General features: G+C 40.7%; 2 protein-coding genes across 2 annotated transcripts in view; both read left to right on the top strand.

Annotated features, from left to right (window-relative positions):
• Nucleotides 1-389: 389 nt before the first annotated feature.
• LOC108024413 (transcription initiation factor IIA subunit 2) lies at nucleotides 390-1,070 on the top strand. Its single transcript, XM_017094328.3, has 2 exons — nucleotides 390-583; nucleotides 654-1,070. Exons 1-2 carry the CDS (start codon nucleotides 512-514, stop codon nucleotides 900-902), a joined length of 321 nt encoding a protein of 106 aa, XP_016949817.1. The 5' UTR covers nucleotides 390-511; the 3' UTR covers nucleotides 903-1,070.
• A 1,383-nt stretch (nucleotides 1,071-2,453) lies between these two features.
• LOC108024387 (protein pellino) overlaps nucleotides 2,454-17,545 on the top strand; it is a 32,480-nt gene continuing 17,388 nt past the window's right edge. Inside the window, exons 1-2 of the mRNA XM_017094296.2 lie at nucleotides 2,454-2,461; nucleotides 2,947-3,081. Of these exons, the coding sequence (XP_016949785.1) occupies nucleotides 3,071-3,081 (11 nt within the window). The 5' untranslated portion in view covers nucleotides 2,454-2,461; nucleotides 2,947-3,070. The remainder of the gene's footprint in view (nucleotides 2,462-2,946; nucleotides 3,082-17,545) is intronic.

Genomic DNA, 17,545 nt, shown 5'->3' with positions numbered 1-17,545 from the left:
AATGCAGCTTCCAGAAATAAGTTCTGATTAATAATATTATAGTAGTATCCTTAATTAAGAAATATAAAATTTAAATAACCAAGTCTTACATATAAAAATATTTCCTTTCATTTACTTCTATAATAACGCGTTCTTCATAGTACACATTTTTAAATATACTGGTTGGGAAGTGGCGCCCCCTAGCGGCATATTGTGTTGCTGCGCTCTATATTACTATCATATATGTTATTCAAATTAGTATTACTATTTAATTCAAGTAAAAATTTACACTTTTATTTACACATATATTTTAAAATAAAAGCAAAAGTTGAAAGTTAAAAATTTAAGCAGCTGTTAGGGTGACCAGCACTCACCCTATCTGGCAGCCCCGTCAGCAGCAGTGCTGTAAAGGGCCAGCCCGTCACACCCTTACCAACACTGCGCTGTTGCTTCGCATTAAAATTTCATACTCGACTTGATCGGAAAATTCCCGGAAAGAAAACAAAGATAAGCCGGAATAAACGAAGCAGCCATGTCCTATCAACTCTACCGCAACACCACGCTGGGCAACACCCTGCAGGAGAGCCTCGATGAGCTGATTCAGGTGGGCAACGCTCCACCAATATGGCTGTCCAAACAGAACGTATTGTAATTTTCCCGATTCCATATTGCAGTACGGCCAGATCACGCCCGGATTGGCGTTCAAGGTGCTGCTGCAGTTCGACAAGAGCATCAACAATGCCCTCAACCAGCGGGTCAAGGCCCGCGTCACCTTCAAGGCTGGCAAACTGAACACCTACCGCTTCTGCGACAATGTCTGGACCCTCATGCTCAACGATGTGGAGTTCCGCGAGGTGCACGAGTTCGTCAAGGTGGACAAGGTCAAGATCGTGGCCTGCGACGGCAAGAGCGGCGAGTTCTGAGCACCACCGATCCGATCTGAGCCCCCTGTCCCCGTATACACCACTATAATCGTAACAAATAGCTGTAAGATCAATAGCCGATAAGCTGGGTTGGCCCCAAACACCGACCGTGTGATGCACTAGGCATTGCAAGAAATACACTGTTAAATCGTAGTTCAACAAGTCGAAGATGTTTGTTTTTTATTTTGTGAAATGCTAATTTGGTTATACAAGTCTTAGTCATGGTGAGGAGTGAATATTGCATGCTATTTTGATGTTTTTATAGAGTACATTGACCTTTAAGGCATTCATAATTTGGAATTTGTTTAGGGGTTATTTTTAAAACCATAGAGAAAACTAGTTATTTAAAGACCAACTCGTAAATTGTATACATTCGAACGAATACTAAAATCGTAAATAATCTGGAACAGGATCTCATCTGTATCGATGGGGCGGCATGTTTATAATGGATTGGGTCCTAGTCTTCGATCCTGAATAGTTTTTTTTAGGGGTTTCTCGAAGGCTTGGTAGTTATATCTTCTTTTTGCATATCACAATGGTCATATTTGGCACCTTTAAGTCAAGTTTAACGTTTTACCATGATTTCGAAAGGTTTATTTCCAGCCACGTCTTCTAATTTTCTTGTGAAGTGAAGGAATGGGATACAGGCAATAAGGTAGAGCTGGATGAACTAGAAGTTTGTTACCCTCTCTCCCCTCTTTCCTCTTTTTCAATATATTATCCCTTTTTGTCGTTTTCCCTTCTGTCCTTTGTATAAAGATAAAATAATTCTAAATTTTTCAAAAAAGCGCCATGCCTTCTTCCTCTTCCATGAAAATTGACTAGTAGACACATTTTTCCACTCTGGCAGCACTGCTACATTTTTGCTTCTAACAGCGCCCTATTTAACAGAGCTAGTTAGTCACACTAAATGGTTCAAGTATCTGCTAGCTTTGAGCGGGACTTCAAGCCATGGACTTATATTCAATTTATATTCATATTTCTGAGTCCCAATTGAAATACAGTTGCTCTCGTTTCTTTCTTAAACTCATTTCGCCACCCTCCTTGGATTTACGTTTACAGCAGCAGCACAGAGCCAATGTTACCATCCAGGGTTAGGGAAAACTCCCCCGCTGTTACCCAGACGGCGTGCTGTTACGGCCGCCCCGCGCCCACCCGCAAGTTTCCACCTCGTTCGGCATCTTTCGCCTCTCGACCTGCAGTCACACTCTCACAACGAACCGAACAAAAACCACCGCCCGCATCAGCACGCATCGTTATTTGTTGTTGTCTGCGCCGTTCAACGCTGACAATTAACAACAAAACAAAAGGAAAGGCAGGCACTTCGATCTTCGATCTGAAAGAGTCGCGACTGCAGAGGCGCCTGGCGATCCAGATCGCAGCGAATTCAAACCGCGAAGCGCGCGCGAGATGCGGAAAGGCCAAACGCCGCGAGCTTTGTTTATGTGTATCGGAAAATAACACAGGAAAATCCCTAAGATTCTGTGTGCGGATGAGCCAGTGCGAAAGCAATACAAATAATAAGCGAGGCAGATTGCTGAGTGAATCGCATTCGAGAGGTAAAAATGCAAATCGGAGTGTGATTTTCCAGGAGTGTGTGTGCGTGTGTGTGCCAGTGACTAAGCGCCGCAAAGAAAGTGGAAAAGCGGAAAAGCGGGGGGCCGCTCGCCGAGTGGGCAAGGGAAAAATCTAAAGTGCATTCGTATTGCGTGCTAATCTCCGCCGTTTTCCACTGCAGCAGAAACGTGAATATAATTACGGCGAAAGCGGATCAATAAAGTGATTTTTCGTGTGCAGCCCACAAAATTCAAATAAAACCCTGCGTTGGCGTCGCAGCAGAGGCGGCAGCAGAAAAAAAATAAATCAAAAGTATAAATAAAGTTATCTGCCCTCCAAGTCTCTTTCTTGTTTTCCCAATTGGACTCCTGCTGCGCCGCCATCGCCTCCAAAAAAAAATACCACTTCTTGGCCCTCTAGGAAGTAAAAGTCGCGCGCTGCAAGGCAATCCAAATTAATCCATTATATCCGTATCGATTATTTAAAGGTTGTACAAAAAGATCGGCAAAATTAATTTCCGTCGCATTAAAATCTTTACATCAAAACTGGATTATAACAGATCCGTTGATATTGGCACTCAGCAGGAAAACAACTCGGGGGTAACCAACAAAATGGTGAAACGGTGAGTACTCATCCGGTAATCGAGAATGCATTTCAGATCGCCGCTATCAGTCGGACCTTTGTATCTGTAGATATCTGGCAGTGTCGTTAACCCATTTCGACAGCTCAATTAGCGTCTATGTTCGTCACAGGCTGTGTTTATTGTTCTACAGTTCACGCCCCCTAAAGGGGATCTAGTGGAACAAAGCTATCCACTGTATTTATAGGGTTTACTGTAAAGTATTGTTCATTTTTGGGTAAAATATCCTATCCTAATTCTTTATAATAACTCAAAATATTGCTATTTTTCAAAGGCTAGATCCCCAATTTCGTTTGTCTTGCGAAATTCCCCTGTATTTCGTTTTAGAATTTGGATTTGCGTTGCATTTGCCGCGCCTGTCGGGTCTATTGAACCCCAAGACGACTGATAAACATTCTCACCGCTGCCATATCACAAATTATAACGCAATTTATAATTGTTTTCCTCGGGTGTTTTCTTTTTTCGGTTCTGTTAATCGCTACTACGTCGCAATGCAAGATTGCCGTTTTTATTTGTGTGCGCATTTTGTCACTGCCTTGCCCTCCTGCCCCCCACACCCCTGATTTCCCTTCGAACAGCGGCTCCAACAACAACCAACCCCCAGCTGGGAAAAACACCCCCTTCTGGCTGCACCAACACCACCGCCGCACCACCGAAATCTCCATGTTTCAGATCCCAGAGAACTCAGAACACCAGAACGCAACGCCGCATAAATTTTGTGTGCGTTTTTCCCCAAACAACAGAAAATGGTTAAAAAACAAAGGCTACCAGAAGGCCATTAGGGTTCGAAACCGGACCTTTGGTACCCTTGCCTAGAACTATTCATGTATTTAGTCAGTATAAGAATGTATCAGAACATGAGGTACTAAAAACTGATTAATTGCAAACCAAGATCTAATCATTTCGTTTTCTAAACCAGTGAAGTACTTTAATTACTGCTCTAGTTCTTTCGAGTGAGATATTTTTATTATCAGTCAAAATTCTATTTAGCTGCTCTAATCAAATTTAATTACTTTTATAGATCTGATCTTGGTTTTGTCTTCACACACTTGCTTTAGAAATACCCTTGTTTTCGGTTTATTATCTTTTGTGGTTCCGGAATGGATAATAAAGACAGATTCTCTTCGGGTTTTAGGTTCCTGTACAGTGTACACATAAAAAAGCAAATAATATAATAAATATTCCAACTTGAAAGTAAATTTGCCTATCAAAGTTGTGGTTTTTGGTTGGGGTATTATTTTTTTAAGTGCATTTCCCACATCAGTTTGAAAGTACCTTCCAAGAGAAGGGTATACCAAGCTTTAGCCCACTTAGTTCTATTTCTGAGATACCCTTTTTCCAGTTGGGTTAACAGATGACCAGTTACCGATAGCTGCTTTCTATCCCCCGCCAACTAGTTGAAAGTGTTTAGGGAATGAAAACTTGAGTGGAAAGCTCTCCAAAAATGTAGTGTTACCAACACGGCGACGGAATGGGAATACCCCTTGACTGGAGGCGGAAAGGATACAGCGCCATAACATCATTGAGATGACAGAAAAATAGGAAAGCGGCATTCGGCTTAACGCATGCGCCCTGACGTCACGACTGCAGCAGCACCAGCGGCAGCAACAACAAAGAACAACATAATGTCCAAGTGGAGTTTGCCTTTGCAATTTGATGTTCTACACGATTTTCAGGCTTTTCATCTGCGGGCCTCCAAAATAGCAGCAACAAAAGCAAGGCCTGCGCCTACATAAATAACTGCATACGTTGCATTCTCTCCAGCGCTCCCGCTCTCGCTCTCTCACTCTCTGGCTCCTTTAGTGCATCTCGCTCTGGCTTGTTTAATTTTAGACTTTGCCTCTAACATTTTTAATACCCTATGAGAGGGTACTATGATTTAGGATACAGGTTTATGGGGCAGTAACTTAAGCACTTAAAATTTAATTTTATGAATATGAATATATTTCCCTTTGTTAAGTTATTCTAAGATTTTTAAAATCATAGTTGGTGACCACTCGTTATCACTTACAGGGTATCTAAACTTCGACTTCCTGTGCCCACTCCACTTCCCTTCTCGTTTTCCATTACTTTGTCGCGTTGTTTTTCGTGTTCTTGTTGCCTTCTCCCTCATTCGTTGTTGTTGTTGCTGCTGGCTGCTTTCCAAGCAGGTTCTTCTTGTTGCATTTTTTACAGTTGTTAGGGTTTTGTTGTTGATTTTCGGTTTTTCTGGATTTTCGGTTTGTTGTTTTCGTTGTCGCGCCCCCTCAGCATCATTTCCCCGCCCGCTTTTCCACAATTTTCAGGCCTTTTCCCGCACTACACTACCTGCTTGCCACTTTTATCGATAAATTTATCAGCGTCAGTGGGCCTGCCACTGGCCATCTCGCTCGCACTCGCACACTTCCTGCCGTTTACCTGAGTCCGCGACCTGTTCCCCGCGTTGTTGTTGTTGTTGTTGTTCTGCGGTTGTTTTGGTGCCATAGCTGTTGTTGTAGATCATTTGCTGCTGCTGTTGTTGTTGTTGCTGTGGTTCTGGCGATCGTCTCGCAGGGATTTATGTACAAATCCTCAGCCTTCATGCATATGGCCGTGTCTGTTCTGTTTTGTTCGGTCCGGTGTTTATTAAATTCCACGATGCGTGTACAGGCGCGGCCAGGAATTTAGTGTGTTCAAGGCTGAGTTCGTTGATTACTCACTTTTTGAATCAGATAAAATTCTTTTATTTTAAGATCTTTTTAATTACTGATTTATGGTTGATTTATCATTCTTAAACGTTCAGTAACTAAAAGAAAAATAAGCTCTTAAAATTTTTGTTAACGTATGGTTTAATTTAAGTTGCCTAAACTAATAAGCTTTTCATGTGTAAAGGCTATGGTGTTTATTGATTTACTTTCTGTGCATTTTACATATATTATTACATATTGAAAACCATTTTGTAATGGTTTTCAATCCGAACTTAATTTTAATTTAATTTTTTTGTTAACAAAGAAGAAATAAAAAAAATGTATAGGAATTAAATTTAAGTTTTATAACTTTTTTTAACAAAGACTTTAGAGCATCGACAATCAATTTCTGTTCTTTAATAATGTAGATTAATTAATCTGCTCCCTGTCAGCTTATTTCGAGGCCTATTATCTTGGCCCCAGCTGTGCGCTTGCATTTTCTGTTTTCGGTTTTCAGTGGCTGCACAGCGGCCGTTTGCCTTCTGCTTGGAAATTTATTTGTCTGCACGCCGATCCCCATTATGTTCATGGGCGTAGTGAGTGTGTGGAGTGTGGAGTATGGTTTGTGTGAATAAGTCGCTTCCTTGTGCTGCTCCGCCAGCCCGTCTTCTGTTCCATCTGTTTACTCTTTTTTGGCGATTAAAATTAAAATTTAATTCCGCCGTTCTGCTGGCTGTTAAATTGTATGTATGAATGTATCTTTTGTTGATGTTGTCTGGCGGCTGCCATTGCTCTGTTTTTCATTGAGCTTGGCTTTGTTTTACGGACTTCCTTGTTGTATTCCACTCCCACTTATCCCCTATCTACCCCTTTTTTTCCCCCATCCCATAAAAACTGCAATTTCGCCACCGCCTGTTGCTGCGCTTAGCAACATTTTGCTTATGTTGCTCATTTGTTAAGTGCAAATTTATTTATGAAAATCCCACTACATACACACACATTTGCCGGCTGATTCACACATGAACCCTTGTATAAGCCTAATTAACTGATATTATTCATGCCCATGACTCCAGTGAATAACGCAGGAATTACTTTTTACCCAAGGGTTGAGAGATTCTCACTTTGAGGTAGAAATTTCAGGAGGTACATTTCAAAACAAATTTTATTTAGAGAAATAAAGATGTTTTATCATCAGAATAATTTTATTATATTATGGAATGTTATAATTAACATTTGTTATCTAAAATCTTATCTAAATATAACTAATTTCTGGATTTACGTTTCTCATATTTGCATTTAAAACCCTAGAAAGAGTCTTATCGGGGCGACAGCTTGGCTTATGATTCAGATAATTTACAACCTCTTTATCATGCAAACGATAAGTGTCCCATTTTAGAAATTGGAATTTCCCTATTTGATTTTAATTCAATTTAATGAATGAAATGTATAGACTTATAGAGCGACACACTGGAATATGTGGGGAATTCCAAGTGCGGAGAGGCTTAGGATTGTCAGTGCTATTTGAATGGGAAATTGGTAGCATCCGCCTCAGAATTTCATGCTCACCCTGACAGTTCTTCAGCTGAAAGTTTAATTAACTGCGATTAACATTTCAGGCTGTCTACTGAATATGCCCCCCTTTTCGCTGTCTTGCTCCTGCGCAAACTGACACTTTGGCTAACATTTTAAGTTGCCTTTTCAGCGGGGCTTTAAACTTGTGTCAGCTTTTTCCACTTTGCATTTGCCCTTGCTTATCATTTCACTTTTGTTTCAACGCAGACTGCACTGATAAGGTGCAGGAAAATCTCTGATTAGCTGACTGCAGCTGCCGCCACAAAAACGAAAATTAATCAGACAAGTAAATACACGTGACCTGGATCTGGCTACGGAAATCTAAAGAGAGTGAACCTTAATTAGGACCGTATTTGTTCGTGTGCTGGGCTCTGATAAGCTCTCCGGCGGAAAATGTCAAGCGTAAAATGCAAACAGATGGCTGGATAAATAAACTAAATAAAAATAAAGTAACTTTCGTACTAATCACGAGTGCTGCTGCTGCTGTGCTCCCCTTCCATTGAGAGCCGCCATCCGATTCGGAGCACAAAGAGGCGGAATCATCGGTATCAACAACCTCATCGCGGTCCCATCTTCCAGCCTCATGGCATTACCCCCGTCTTTCCCACGACTCTGTCTATTTGCTGACCGAAAAGCGATTCAGCTGTAATATTTACTGCTGACCGATCTGAATGGTGGTACAGTGGTTACTCCTAAATTCGGATTTCAGATAGATTTTTTAAAATATTTCAATATATATCTTTAAAAGCTTGGGAATTCGCTTCCTTTACACATTTAGACATATGTATCCCAAATCTTAAGGCTCCACTATAACTATTACCCATTATAATAATGCTTTTAAAATATTTGATATAATATGTAAAAAGCCAATGTAATGCGTTTCCCTCACACATTTAAAGATATGTATACCAAATTTCAAGGCTTCCACTTCGCGGGAAACCACTGTACTAGGGGGGAAAAGAGGGGAGATCGAATTTGATAGCCGGAGGCCCTGGGTTCAAAGTTCACGGCGCTTATCAATGCGCACATCTCCCGGACAGCGCCTGAGATTGGAGCCAAATTGCCGTGGCGTGCATTGGCATTTGAACTCAAAGTGTCAAAAGCACGAACCGTTTGAGATTACCCAAAATGGGAGGCGAGTTTGATGCTCTCGGGCGGGTTTGACCCACATAAGGAAGCAAAGGCATTTGCCCCGATTCGCCGCCCCCCTTTTTCCGCCGGCCAAGTGAAAGTTTTCTCTTTTTGCCCGGCTTGGCCTAAGTAATTTACAACAATTTACGACAAATTTGCATTGGGCCTGTTGAAATTTTCGGGCTGTGGTGTGAAAAATATGAAAGTGAAAATGAAAATTGCTTAATGAACGCATTTAACTTTGATTTGCAAGTGTGCAGCTGCTTGATGGGAAAAGTTGGTGAAGTGTTATGCGCTTTTTTTGTACCAACTGGATGACGGACTGGCGGGGACTTTGACATGGATATGGCACCACTGTCCGCAGGTCCAGACAGGATATGCGCCTCGCCGGGCTGCAGCTGCAATGAAAACTTGCCAACATCCTGCGGGGAAAATGAAACAATGTTTAATAAAAAACAGCAGCACAAAAGTGCCAACATTGTCGCACGAAGCGTCGGGGAGGAAGTCAAGGGTGAACGACCACAGGGACAGCCAGTAGACGGACTGAGTGACACACGATTCGATTAAACTTTTGTGCAAGGTGGGTTATTCAGAAGAAGTACGCCGCTAAAACTGTTGAAAGTTTGGGTGAGCTAACCGAAAAAGGCACCTCAAGTTTTTAAGGAAAAGTTCTCATTCTGAATAGTCTAAATAAATTTTCGGGACTTAAGGCAAAATTTGTAAAAGTTCAAGATAAGTTAGAAAATAAAGAATTTAGACAAGTTTCGTGAGAAGTTCGAAAATAATGCATTTAGACATGTTTTAAAACTAGTTGAACCAAAATTAAACTGAAAGCATTTATATGCTGAGCTCCTTTAAGAACTTTAAGAATAATATAACTTACTTATAAAAATGAAAATATGATAGATAGATTTAAATATCAAAGAGTGCAAAGAGTGAGAAACAAAATTCTTTTATTTTCAGTATAATACATAATTAATTTTCTAAAAAAATATGATCTGAAAAAAGGAGTATCTTAGGGATACAATCTTCTTGACTTTCTTAAATAAGAAATAAAAGAAATAGTTCTAGTTTTTATTTATAGCTAGCTTTGAGCTAATACGCTTCCTCAGTTAATGAGTAGTATGAGCAAAAACAAAGTTCGATGTTGGTGTCATTAATATGCCCAGCTCGGAACCCAGAACCCAAGGCCCAGATCTCAGTTCCCGTATCCCTGATTCCCAGACCACAGACACAAGCTGGCTAAGAGCTGAATGCGGGCTTAGACCCTTGCAGTTCCAGCTGCAGTTGTTGTTCCTGTTTCTGTTCCTGTTTCTGTTGCCTTAGCCATTTCGCCAGACGTGAACGGGCTTTTGTGTATGATTTGACCTTAATTCCCTGGCACATTGCACTTTAAACGCAGGCTGGCTGTGTAGGAAACTGCTCCTTTAAGCGCATTTTGAACTCTGTTTGCCAGCTTGTTTTTGGTTTTGTCGGGCATTTCCGGTTTGCTGTGTGTGAAGACGGGTGAATAAGGCGAAGATGAGAGATGGGCTAAGCTTGTCCCGGCGAAAGACGTTGGTGGGCCAGGTCCTCAAGTCGGGAATGTGGCAGGAAGAGGGGCTTTCGGAGGAGGGTCTTTCGTATCCTTTGTCTGCCAGTTGGCTTAGTTCGAGTTTGCCCGGCACAATGTGCCCGCAGGAAAGTGAGTGTGTGCCAGACTGTTTTCGCCACAAAGGACAGAGGATATTGCTCTCCCACCCGGTGAGTGTCTTCCCCTGGTGTGTGTTAGGTCATTGGCTTGCCATCTTCATCCTGTTCCCCAACATCCTTTGCCCAATATATTTTCTTTACTAAACATTTTTTCCCTCTTTCTTTGCAGGTAAGTTTCGGTTGAAAACTTTCGGTGGAGTTTAAGGCAATGGCTGCCCCCGCACATCGCACCACTTGACTTTGGCCAAGACCTGGAGGTGGATTGAATTGGTTTCGGTTTGCTTTGGCTAGCTTTCTTGGCCTGTTTATTATTTACTTATTTTTCCATGCGGTTTTGTGAACTCATTTGAAATAATTACACGGCTCCAACTCAATGTCTCGCTGGAGTCTGCGTTTATTTTCGTGAACAATTGATTTCCCACACACGGAGACACAGAAATTGCAAAAATCACAAAGACCAGAAATGGGAAATTCCTTACTTATTGTTGGATCTCCGCATAAATATGTATCTTAGTTAACAGTTGAAAATCGCGTGGGCCGACTTGGCCAAGCTGGAGTTGGAGTTTTTCAGACCGGCGGAGGCTCGTTAGCCTTGTTAACGCCGGCTTAGGCGTTGTCTTGCACAGTTATATTTGGGCCTTGTAGGTTGGCAAATCCGTTCTGGGAATTCGTCTCAGATGTGCCAGCGTTAACTGGCAAGAAATTAAGTTGGCCCATTGAATTTAGCAGCATTAGAACCTGAAAAGCTTCCCACTTGGCTGAAATGAGGCGTATTTATCACAGGTATTTGATGTATTCCTGGTAGTTATTTATGTGAGAAGATCTATTGAGGTTGGATGGTAATATTCTGGCAAATAATAAAACATTCAGCATTCCTTGTATTCCTGGATCTTATGTATTAATGTCAGAAGTTTTAATGAGGTTGGAAATGAATACGTTTTTTTAGGTTATAGAAAACTATCTAATAATCTTACACAATTTAGGATCTAAGAATACTTTTATCTTTAATACTTCTAGTGAAAGTAAAATTGTAATGGAACTGAGAATAAATGTGCTCTAGAATACATTTTAACTAATGGTTTTTCGAAACCGAAGCCTAGGAAGTAATAAAACTTTATCTTGAAGCCATTATAGTTTGTTCCAATAACATTTAACTCTTCCAGCGAAAGTAAACTTTTAATGCAGGCTAATGAGCCGCAAGGGGAAAGTAGGGATGTGCATTGTCCCCCGACCATGTATAAGCATTCTGGGCTAAATATAAAGCCGCACTCGTTCCCGTTTTTGCGGCTAAGATTAACTTGGCCACTCTCCATTTCCTGGGGCCTCTTCCCTGCGCCTCACTGAGCCCATTTCGCGACCCAATTAAACTGTTTACTTGCATAATTTCCACGTTAGTTAGTGCGTAATTGCATTAGTTGGAGTGTTAATAGACCATGCATACCTTTTCGTGCAATTTTCAAATGGCAAACTGACTAAAATTGATGAACAAACTGCCGCGCGATTATGGCGTTTGCGATGATCATGATGGTGATGATGATTAAGGCGCGCCTTCGTTTCGGTTCTCTATAGATGGGTTGGGTCTGGATCTAGGTCTGGCACTCTGATTTGTGACTGCAATTGCAGCACACACACGAATACCCTCTCATTCTTGGCACACAATTGCTGTGTGGCATTTATTGGGTGTTATTGTTGCGGTTTCGCAGTTGACCCACATTTATGCCAATATGTTGCGCAGTTTTTTTGCACCCATTTTATGCTGCTAACAAGTCGCCGGCGTCTGGGATAGGCTTAGAGATACAGATACTCGGATACCCACCGACCGATCGGGAGGAAGTTACACCAAAGGTGTCATGACGATTATTATTTATGCATGCCGCCGCTGTGAGCCGTATCGATTCGTGGGAAAACTGGAGCAAAATAAATCTGTCAGATGAAAAGAGAGAACAGCTAATATCCGCACAAACAAGAAATGTATCTGTATCTCGTCTGCACTTAAAAGTATTACATTTCACATAACTAATTGCCCTTATCCCTTGTGGCCAAACGTAAACATTTAAATATTCATGGCCAGCTGACCGAACTATGCAGAAAGTTAGAAGTAAGCTTGAAAATGGCAAGACTTTGGGTAAATTTAGCATAAAAATTGAGTTGTGAAGTGAGGTATAAAGTGAATGTTAATGACAGACCTTTGTGCCCTGCAGAAAATCTCTGGAAAATGCAATGGTAATTGCTTTTGTCTTGGTGCCTTCATCCCACCTCTAAAACGAGATACAGGCCAGGAATGACAATACCACTTCTGCCGATAAGCACACTTTGCGTTTTCCCAGATGCGGTCGTGACTTTGCGCGCATTGGCACAAAAAGAGATTCGGAATCTCTTCACGAATATTAAATTTAAACAAGGGTTATGCATTCAAGTACCATAACAATAATCAAGACTACGAACCACCTAACCATTTTATCTTTTCTAATCTACCTCTGCCTCAATCTTCTTAATCACGGGTCACTTACCTGCAGATGCTTTCTTTTATCAACTGCAAAACAAGTTACTTCTGGTTCAATTACCTAGATGGATTATTGGACTTAGGAGGGGGTTTTCTCAAGAGCAGGCTGATAAGATTAGCAGAGAGATACCAACCTCTTCTGCTTGTTTTCGCTCACTTTTAGGGGCCTATTCAGATTTAATGGGTGCAGAGATCGGGGATTAGTTTATCTTTAGGATGCTCAGTACATTGTACTTGTTGCCCTATCTTGTAAATGTCGTTCGCCTGACCCACATTCGATCTATTCGACAACACCTGTTTGATGACCTCAACGTAATTAACACTCTGATTCATTTTCTTACAACGCTTTGTTTCGATTGTTACTCATTTGCACGTAATATACTACCTCTTACTGCCACGCCCCCTTACGCCCGCAATTGGGATAAACCACAGCCCATCGACATCTGCTGCCAATTAATGGGAGGCTAAAAAAAAGTAAAACATCCATGAAATTGCTGCAATTAACTAACAAATTGTTGGGGCAGATCAGTGATTAAAACACGAAAATGCTTTTATTAAGCGAAAAAAAAACAAAAAGAAACCGGCAAAAAAATCAAAGTTAAAATTGTTTTCGAGCCAGCAGCCAATTAACTTAAATAATTTCGTGGTTTTTATTTGCATAAAAAAGTTTGGCGTTAAAAGTTGTATAATGTAATAATGCATTAAATGGTGTGGAGTAATTATTAAATTAGAGAAAGGCAGACGTACTTATGGATTAAGATTGATCATCGAAAAAGTTCAATTATTCTGTACATATAATATGTAAGATGGGATCAGTTATTGAATCAGACAGAGAGATCAATTAAGACTGTCGTCTGAGGTCAGTTATCGAGTAAGATAAATGGCTACGCCTATTGTTTAATGCAAATACAATATTCTGAAGATGAAAATAATAACCCCATTTTCTTACACAAACCCAGCACTTGCCCCTGAAGCGCACAACGCTCTATAGAATCTAGAAATATTTTCTTATATGGACTTCATACAACAATCAGTTTTTTCTATATAAAAGCAAACTTAGTAAAGAAATGTAAGCACCAGCGATAAGAACTTCAAGGGCAGGCAAACATGGTCCCCGCAAAGGCGATCATCTCGGGTTTTTCTTCTCCTCTACTAAAACTGAAGATCGGCAATTGTTTGCTGTGAAAACTGAAGTTCAAAGCGATTAAATCATCGATAAAAGCCGTGCAAAAAGCGAAAGAAAAATGAAAACCTGATGGCTGCGTCACAGATGGAAGTAAAACTGGTTCGACTGGGGCCCCCATCGATGAGGCAATGTGACCATGTCGCTGGCCAGCTTTTCATTGCACCTTTGCTTTATATTACTTTGCTTTGCCGCACTCCAGCACCTCGCCTTTCCCCGCGGCCTTTCTCCGCGTGAAAGTGAGTAAGCTTGGCCTTTGTCTTTGGCCGGCGGTCGGCCTCTGAGTTTGCACTGATTATGGCAATTGCAATTGCAGTTGTCGCTGCAAACAATGCGGCATAAAAAGCAAAAAGTCAAAGAAAATAAAAGCTCGGCGCAATAGCCAAAGCCAAACAAAAGTAATGAAAAGAAATGCAGCTCGTCGAGCTCTGATATACTCTCGCCCAGGGGTTTTATTATATGAATGAAATGTGTTTAATAGGCGGAAGATATGGGGTTAAGAAAATGGGAAACCAATTTAAAAGAGGTGTCTTAAGAAATATTTCAAAGGTCTTTTTATAGAGCTCCCTAGAATGGAGTTAGGTATATTTGCTTGATAGAAACCATTATTATTTATGAGAATCCTTGTATCTTTAAGGAGTTCTGAATATAAATAAAATACAGTTTGTATAAAATAATCATATAAATTATGATTCTTTGAACTTTAGGGAACTTAATTTTATAAGTGAGGTCTTCATCCTATATATCTCAGATAAAAAATCAGAGTAGGATACCTTAGGAAACCTAGATCAAGGAATCAATTTCAGATGTTTCTATGACTGCTTTGAACTTTAAGGAACCTTTGCTTATAAATAAGGTTTCTTTCCAGAATATCCCATAAAAAATCTGAGCTAGGGTATCCTAGATTCGCTTAGCCCCAGATAGGCTTCCTTTTGATGTTGATTTTTCTGCAGCTGTCGCCTTGAGACGACATCGTCTGCTGCGTCTTTTGGGTTCAGCGTCTGATTATTGACGAAGTCGACGTCGTCGTAGTCGTTGTCGTTGTCACAGTGTTGTTGACATGTCCGCCATCCCCCGGCGGCGATCCCCATCTTCCCCAGCTCCTCCAGCACCGCCAGCTCCTCCGATCCGTATCCATAAATTCCAGGCTGCGCCAAGGTGCTCGTGGTGCGCTCTGTGTGCACTGCACTTGTCAACGCAATTTGTGGTTTTGTTTCTATATCTTGCCACTCCGCCCTCGGGCCCCCTCCTTGTGGAGGAGCCGTCTGCTGGCTACTTGTCATGAATATATCCGTGCGCACATATCTGTATCTATGGGATGCATGCATGTATATATTGCCCGTGTGCGTGTCCATTGCGACCGTGTGTGGCCTGAACCGGGCTTGTCCATATGGGGAGCCATAGCATTTGCATTAAAAATCCATGAGAAATTGATTTTTGGTTCGGCTTTTCCTCGTTTTATATTGTTTTTTTGCTTTTTGTTTTCGATTTCGTGTTGGGACTGTGGCTGCTGCAATTAAATAAAAATTATCTGCACGCTTTGGCGATTTGAGAATTCATTGAACAAACATCAAGATATATCCCAGTGGGGAGTGGGAATTCGGAATATGGATGGCATTGCATTCGGTTTATTTGCGGCTGTCTGCGATTTGTCCGGGCGCGTTAAATTGATTTGTGCTTATAATGATGACCAATTGACTTTGATTCAGAGCCGATAACTAGGTGCAGCGTTTATGACAGTTTCTCAAGCGCTTTTGTGTGATAATTTTCAGGTTTTATTTACGATATCGTGGGCTATTAGTACTTATAGATGTTATTATAACGTAAACAAACGATAAATAAAGCAAACAAGTGATTATTCCTGGCGAATTATCATTCCTTTGTTCTTAATGCTTAAAAAATAATACGAAGTTTGGTGCTATTTTTAGAAAAAGTAATACTATTTGTTGATTTCTTAATGTTTGCAAATATTGCGTTTTTTATGATGATATGTAGTACAACAATGGGCAATTAAAGACGCCTAAGCTGCTGAAGACAGTATTACCATTTTCATGGAGGTGGAAATTACCATTACCATTTGTGACATTATTTGGGTTAACCAGTTGGCCTTGACTGTAATGTGCGAAGGTCGAAATCTTATGACTTTGCTGGGGAATTTTTGTTTTCTAATATCTCACTTCCGTTGATAAGATCCTACATACAAACGTGCTGTAGAAGAACGGAAACGGAATAGAAACCCGCCCAAATTTTAAAACTTTGTGAGCTCAACTTATCAGAGTGTGTGCTTAGCGTTCATAAATATATATGTATCTACTTTTAACATGTAAGCACGACTTGAGGCTATAAAAGTTTGTGCGCCAATATCCGTTCCAAATTGCTTGGGCCAAGAGTGAGCGAAAGGAAAGCGGGGAAAAACTAAAATTGAAAGTGCGCCATGGTAAATTTGACTAATGGGGTTTTTCTTTCATTCCGGCCTGTAATGCACACTCTGATGGATAACCTTTGGGCACTCACTCAACGTAATCGAATCGACAAATTCTTGGCATTTCGTAAATCAGTTGGAGTTTTGTGTGGGGGCCTCAGCCACCCCCTCGGTGGAAACTTGGAAACTAGAACGGAACCGAGCAGCGTTTGTTGCATTAGCAAAATTGAAATAACAACAGCCAGCTTACACATAGTGGGTATATGGTGTGGTATATGCTTTGGTATGCATATATGTGTGCCAAACAAGGGCATCCCCCGAATTGGGGTCGTGGTCGGCCCATCAAAAAGGGAGCCAACGAACATTTCTCAACAATTAAATTTCTGCTCTGCCGCTTAGCGAGCTGGCCTTTGACATTTTGCACTTGGCTTGGGATCTGTGGAGATGTCAAAGTGGGGAGGACCTCGCTGCTATTTTGGCATTAACCCGAGCATTTTACGATTAACGGTTCCGACAGCTCCAAAAGCCATTTCTCACATGTCACTTATAAGCCCGTCTGTAAGTTGAAGGCTTGTGTGCAGTTATTTCGGTTGGCCCTATAAGCCCGGTTAAAAGTACCATCAAAAGAATTTTAAATTCCGCATTAAACCGAATTTTGTAATTGAAGAAGAATATTCAATCTCATTATTACCTTGTTATAAAACGAAATAAAGTTTGAAAATTTTTTAATATGATCTGCCATGGAAATCTATAAAAAATCGAATATGAAAATGGGTTTAAAATCTCACCCTCACTTAGAAGAATAATTTTAATGCAGCTTATCAGAGATTTTCACCACAAACTCATAGAGGTATGCCACTATTTAATCGGAATCGAAATACCAAAGTTATGACATTTAGAAGTAAAATTTCGTGCTCTTAATCGGAAGGTCATGGGAATTACGAAAAAATCGAACATGAAAATGAGTTAAAAATCTGACCCTCGCTTAAAAGAATTATTTTAAGCTAGATTATTAGAAAATTTTCTCACAAACTCATAGAGGTATCCCACTTTCAAATCGGAATTGAATTACTGAAGTTATGAAATTTGGAAATACAGTTGTTGGCTCTTATTTGGATAGTCAGGGGATTTACTAAAAAATCGAACAAGAAAATGGGTTAAAAATCTCATCCTCGCGTAGAAGAATAATTTTAACGTAGATTAATAGAGAATTTTCCCACCAACTCATGGAGGTATCCCACTTGCAAATCCGAATCGAATTGCCCAAGTTATGAAATTTAAAAGTACAGTTTTGGGCT

Source organism: Drosophila biarmipes, chromosome 3R (assembly GCF_025231255.1).
Source record: "Drosophila biarmipes strain raj3 chromosome 3R, RU_DBia_V1.1, whole genome shotgun sequence".
Classification (NCBI taxonomy): domain Eukaryota; kingdom Metazoa; phylum Arthropoda; class Insecta; order Diptera; family Drosophilidae; genus Drosophila; species Drosophila biarmipes.
Note: the sequence above shows the minus strand (reverse complement) of the source record. Positions and strands in the feature narration are given on the sequence as shown.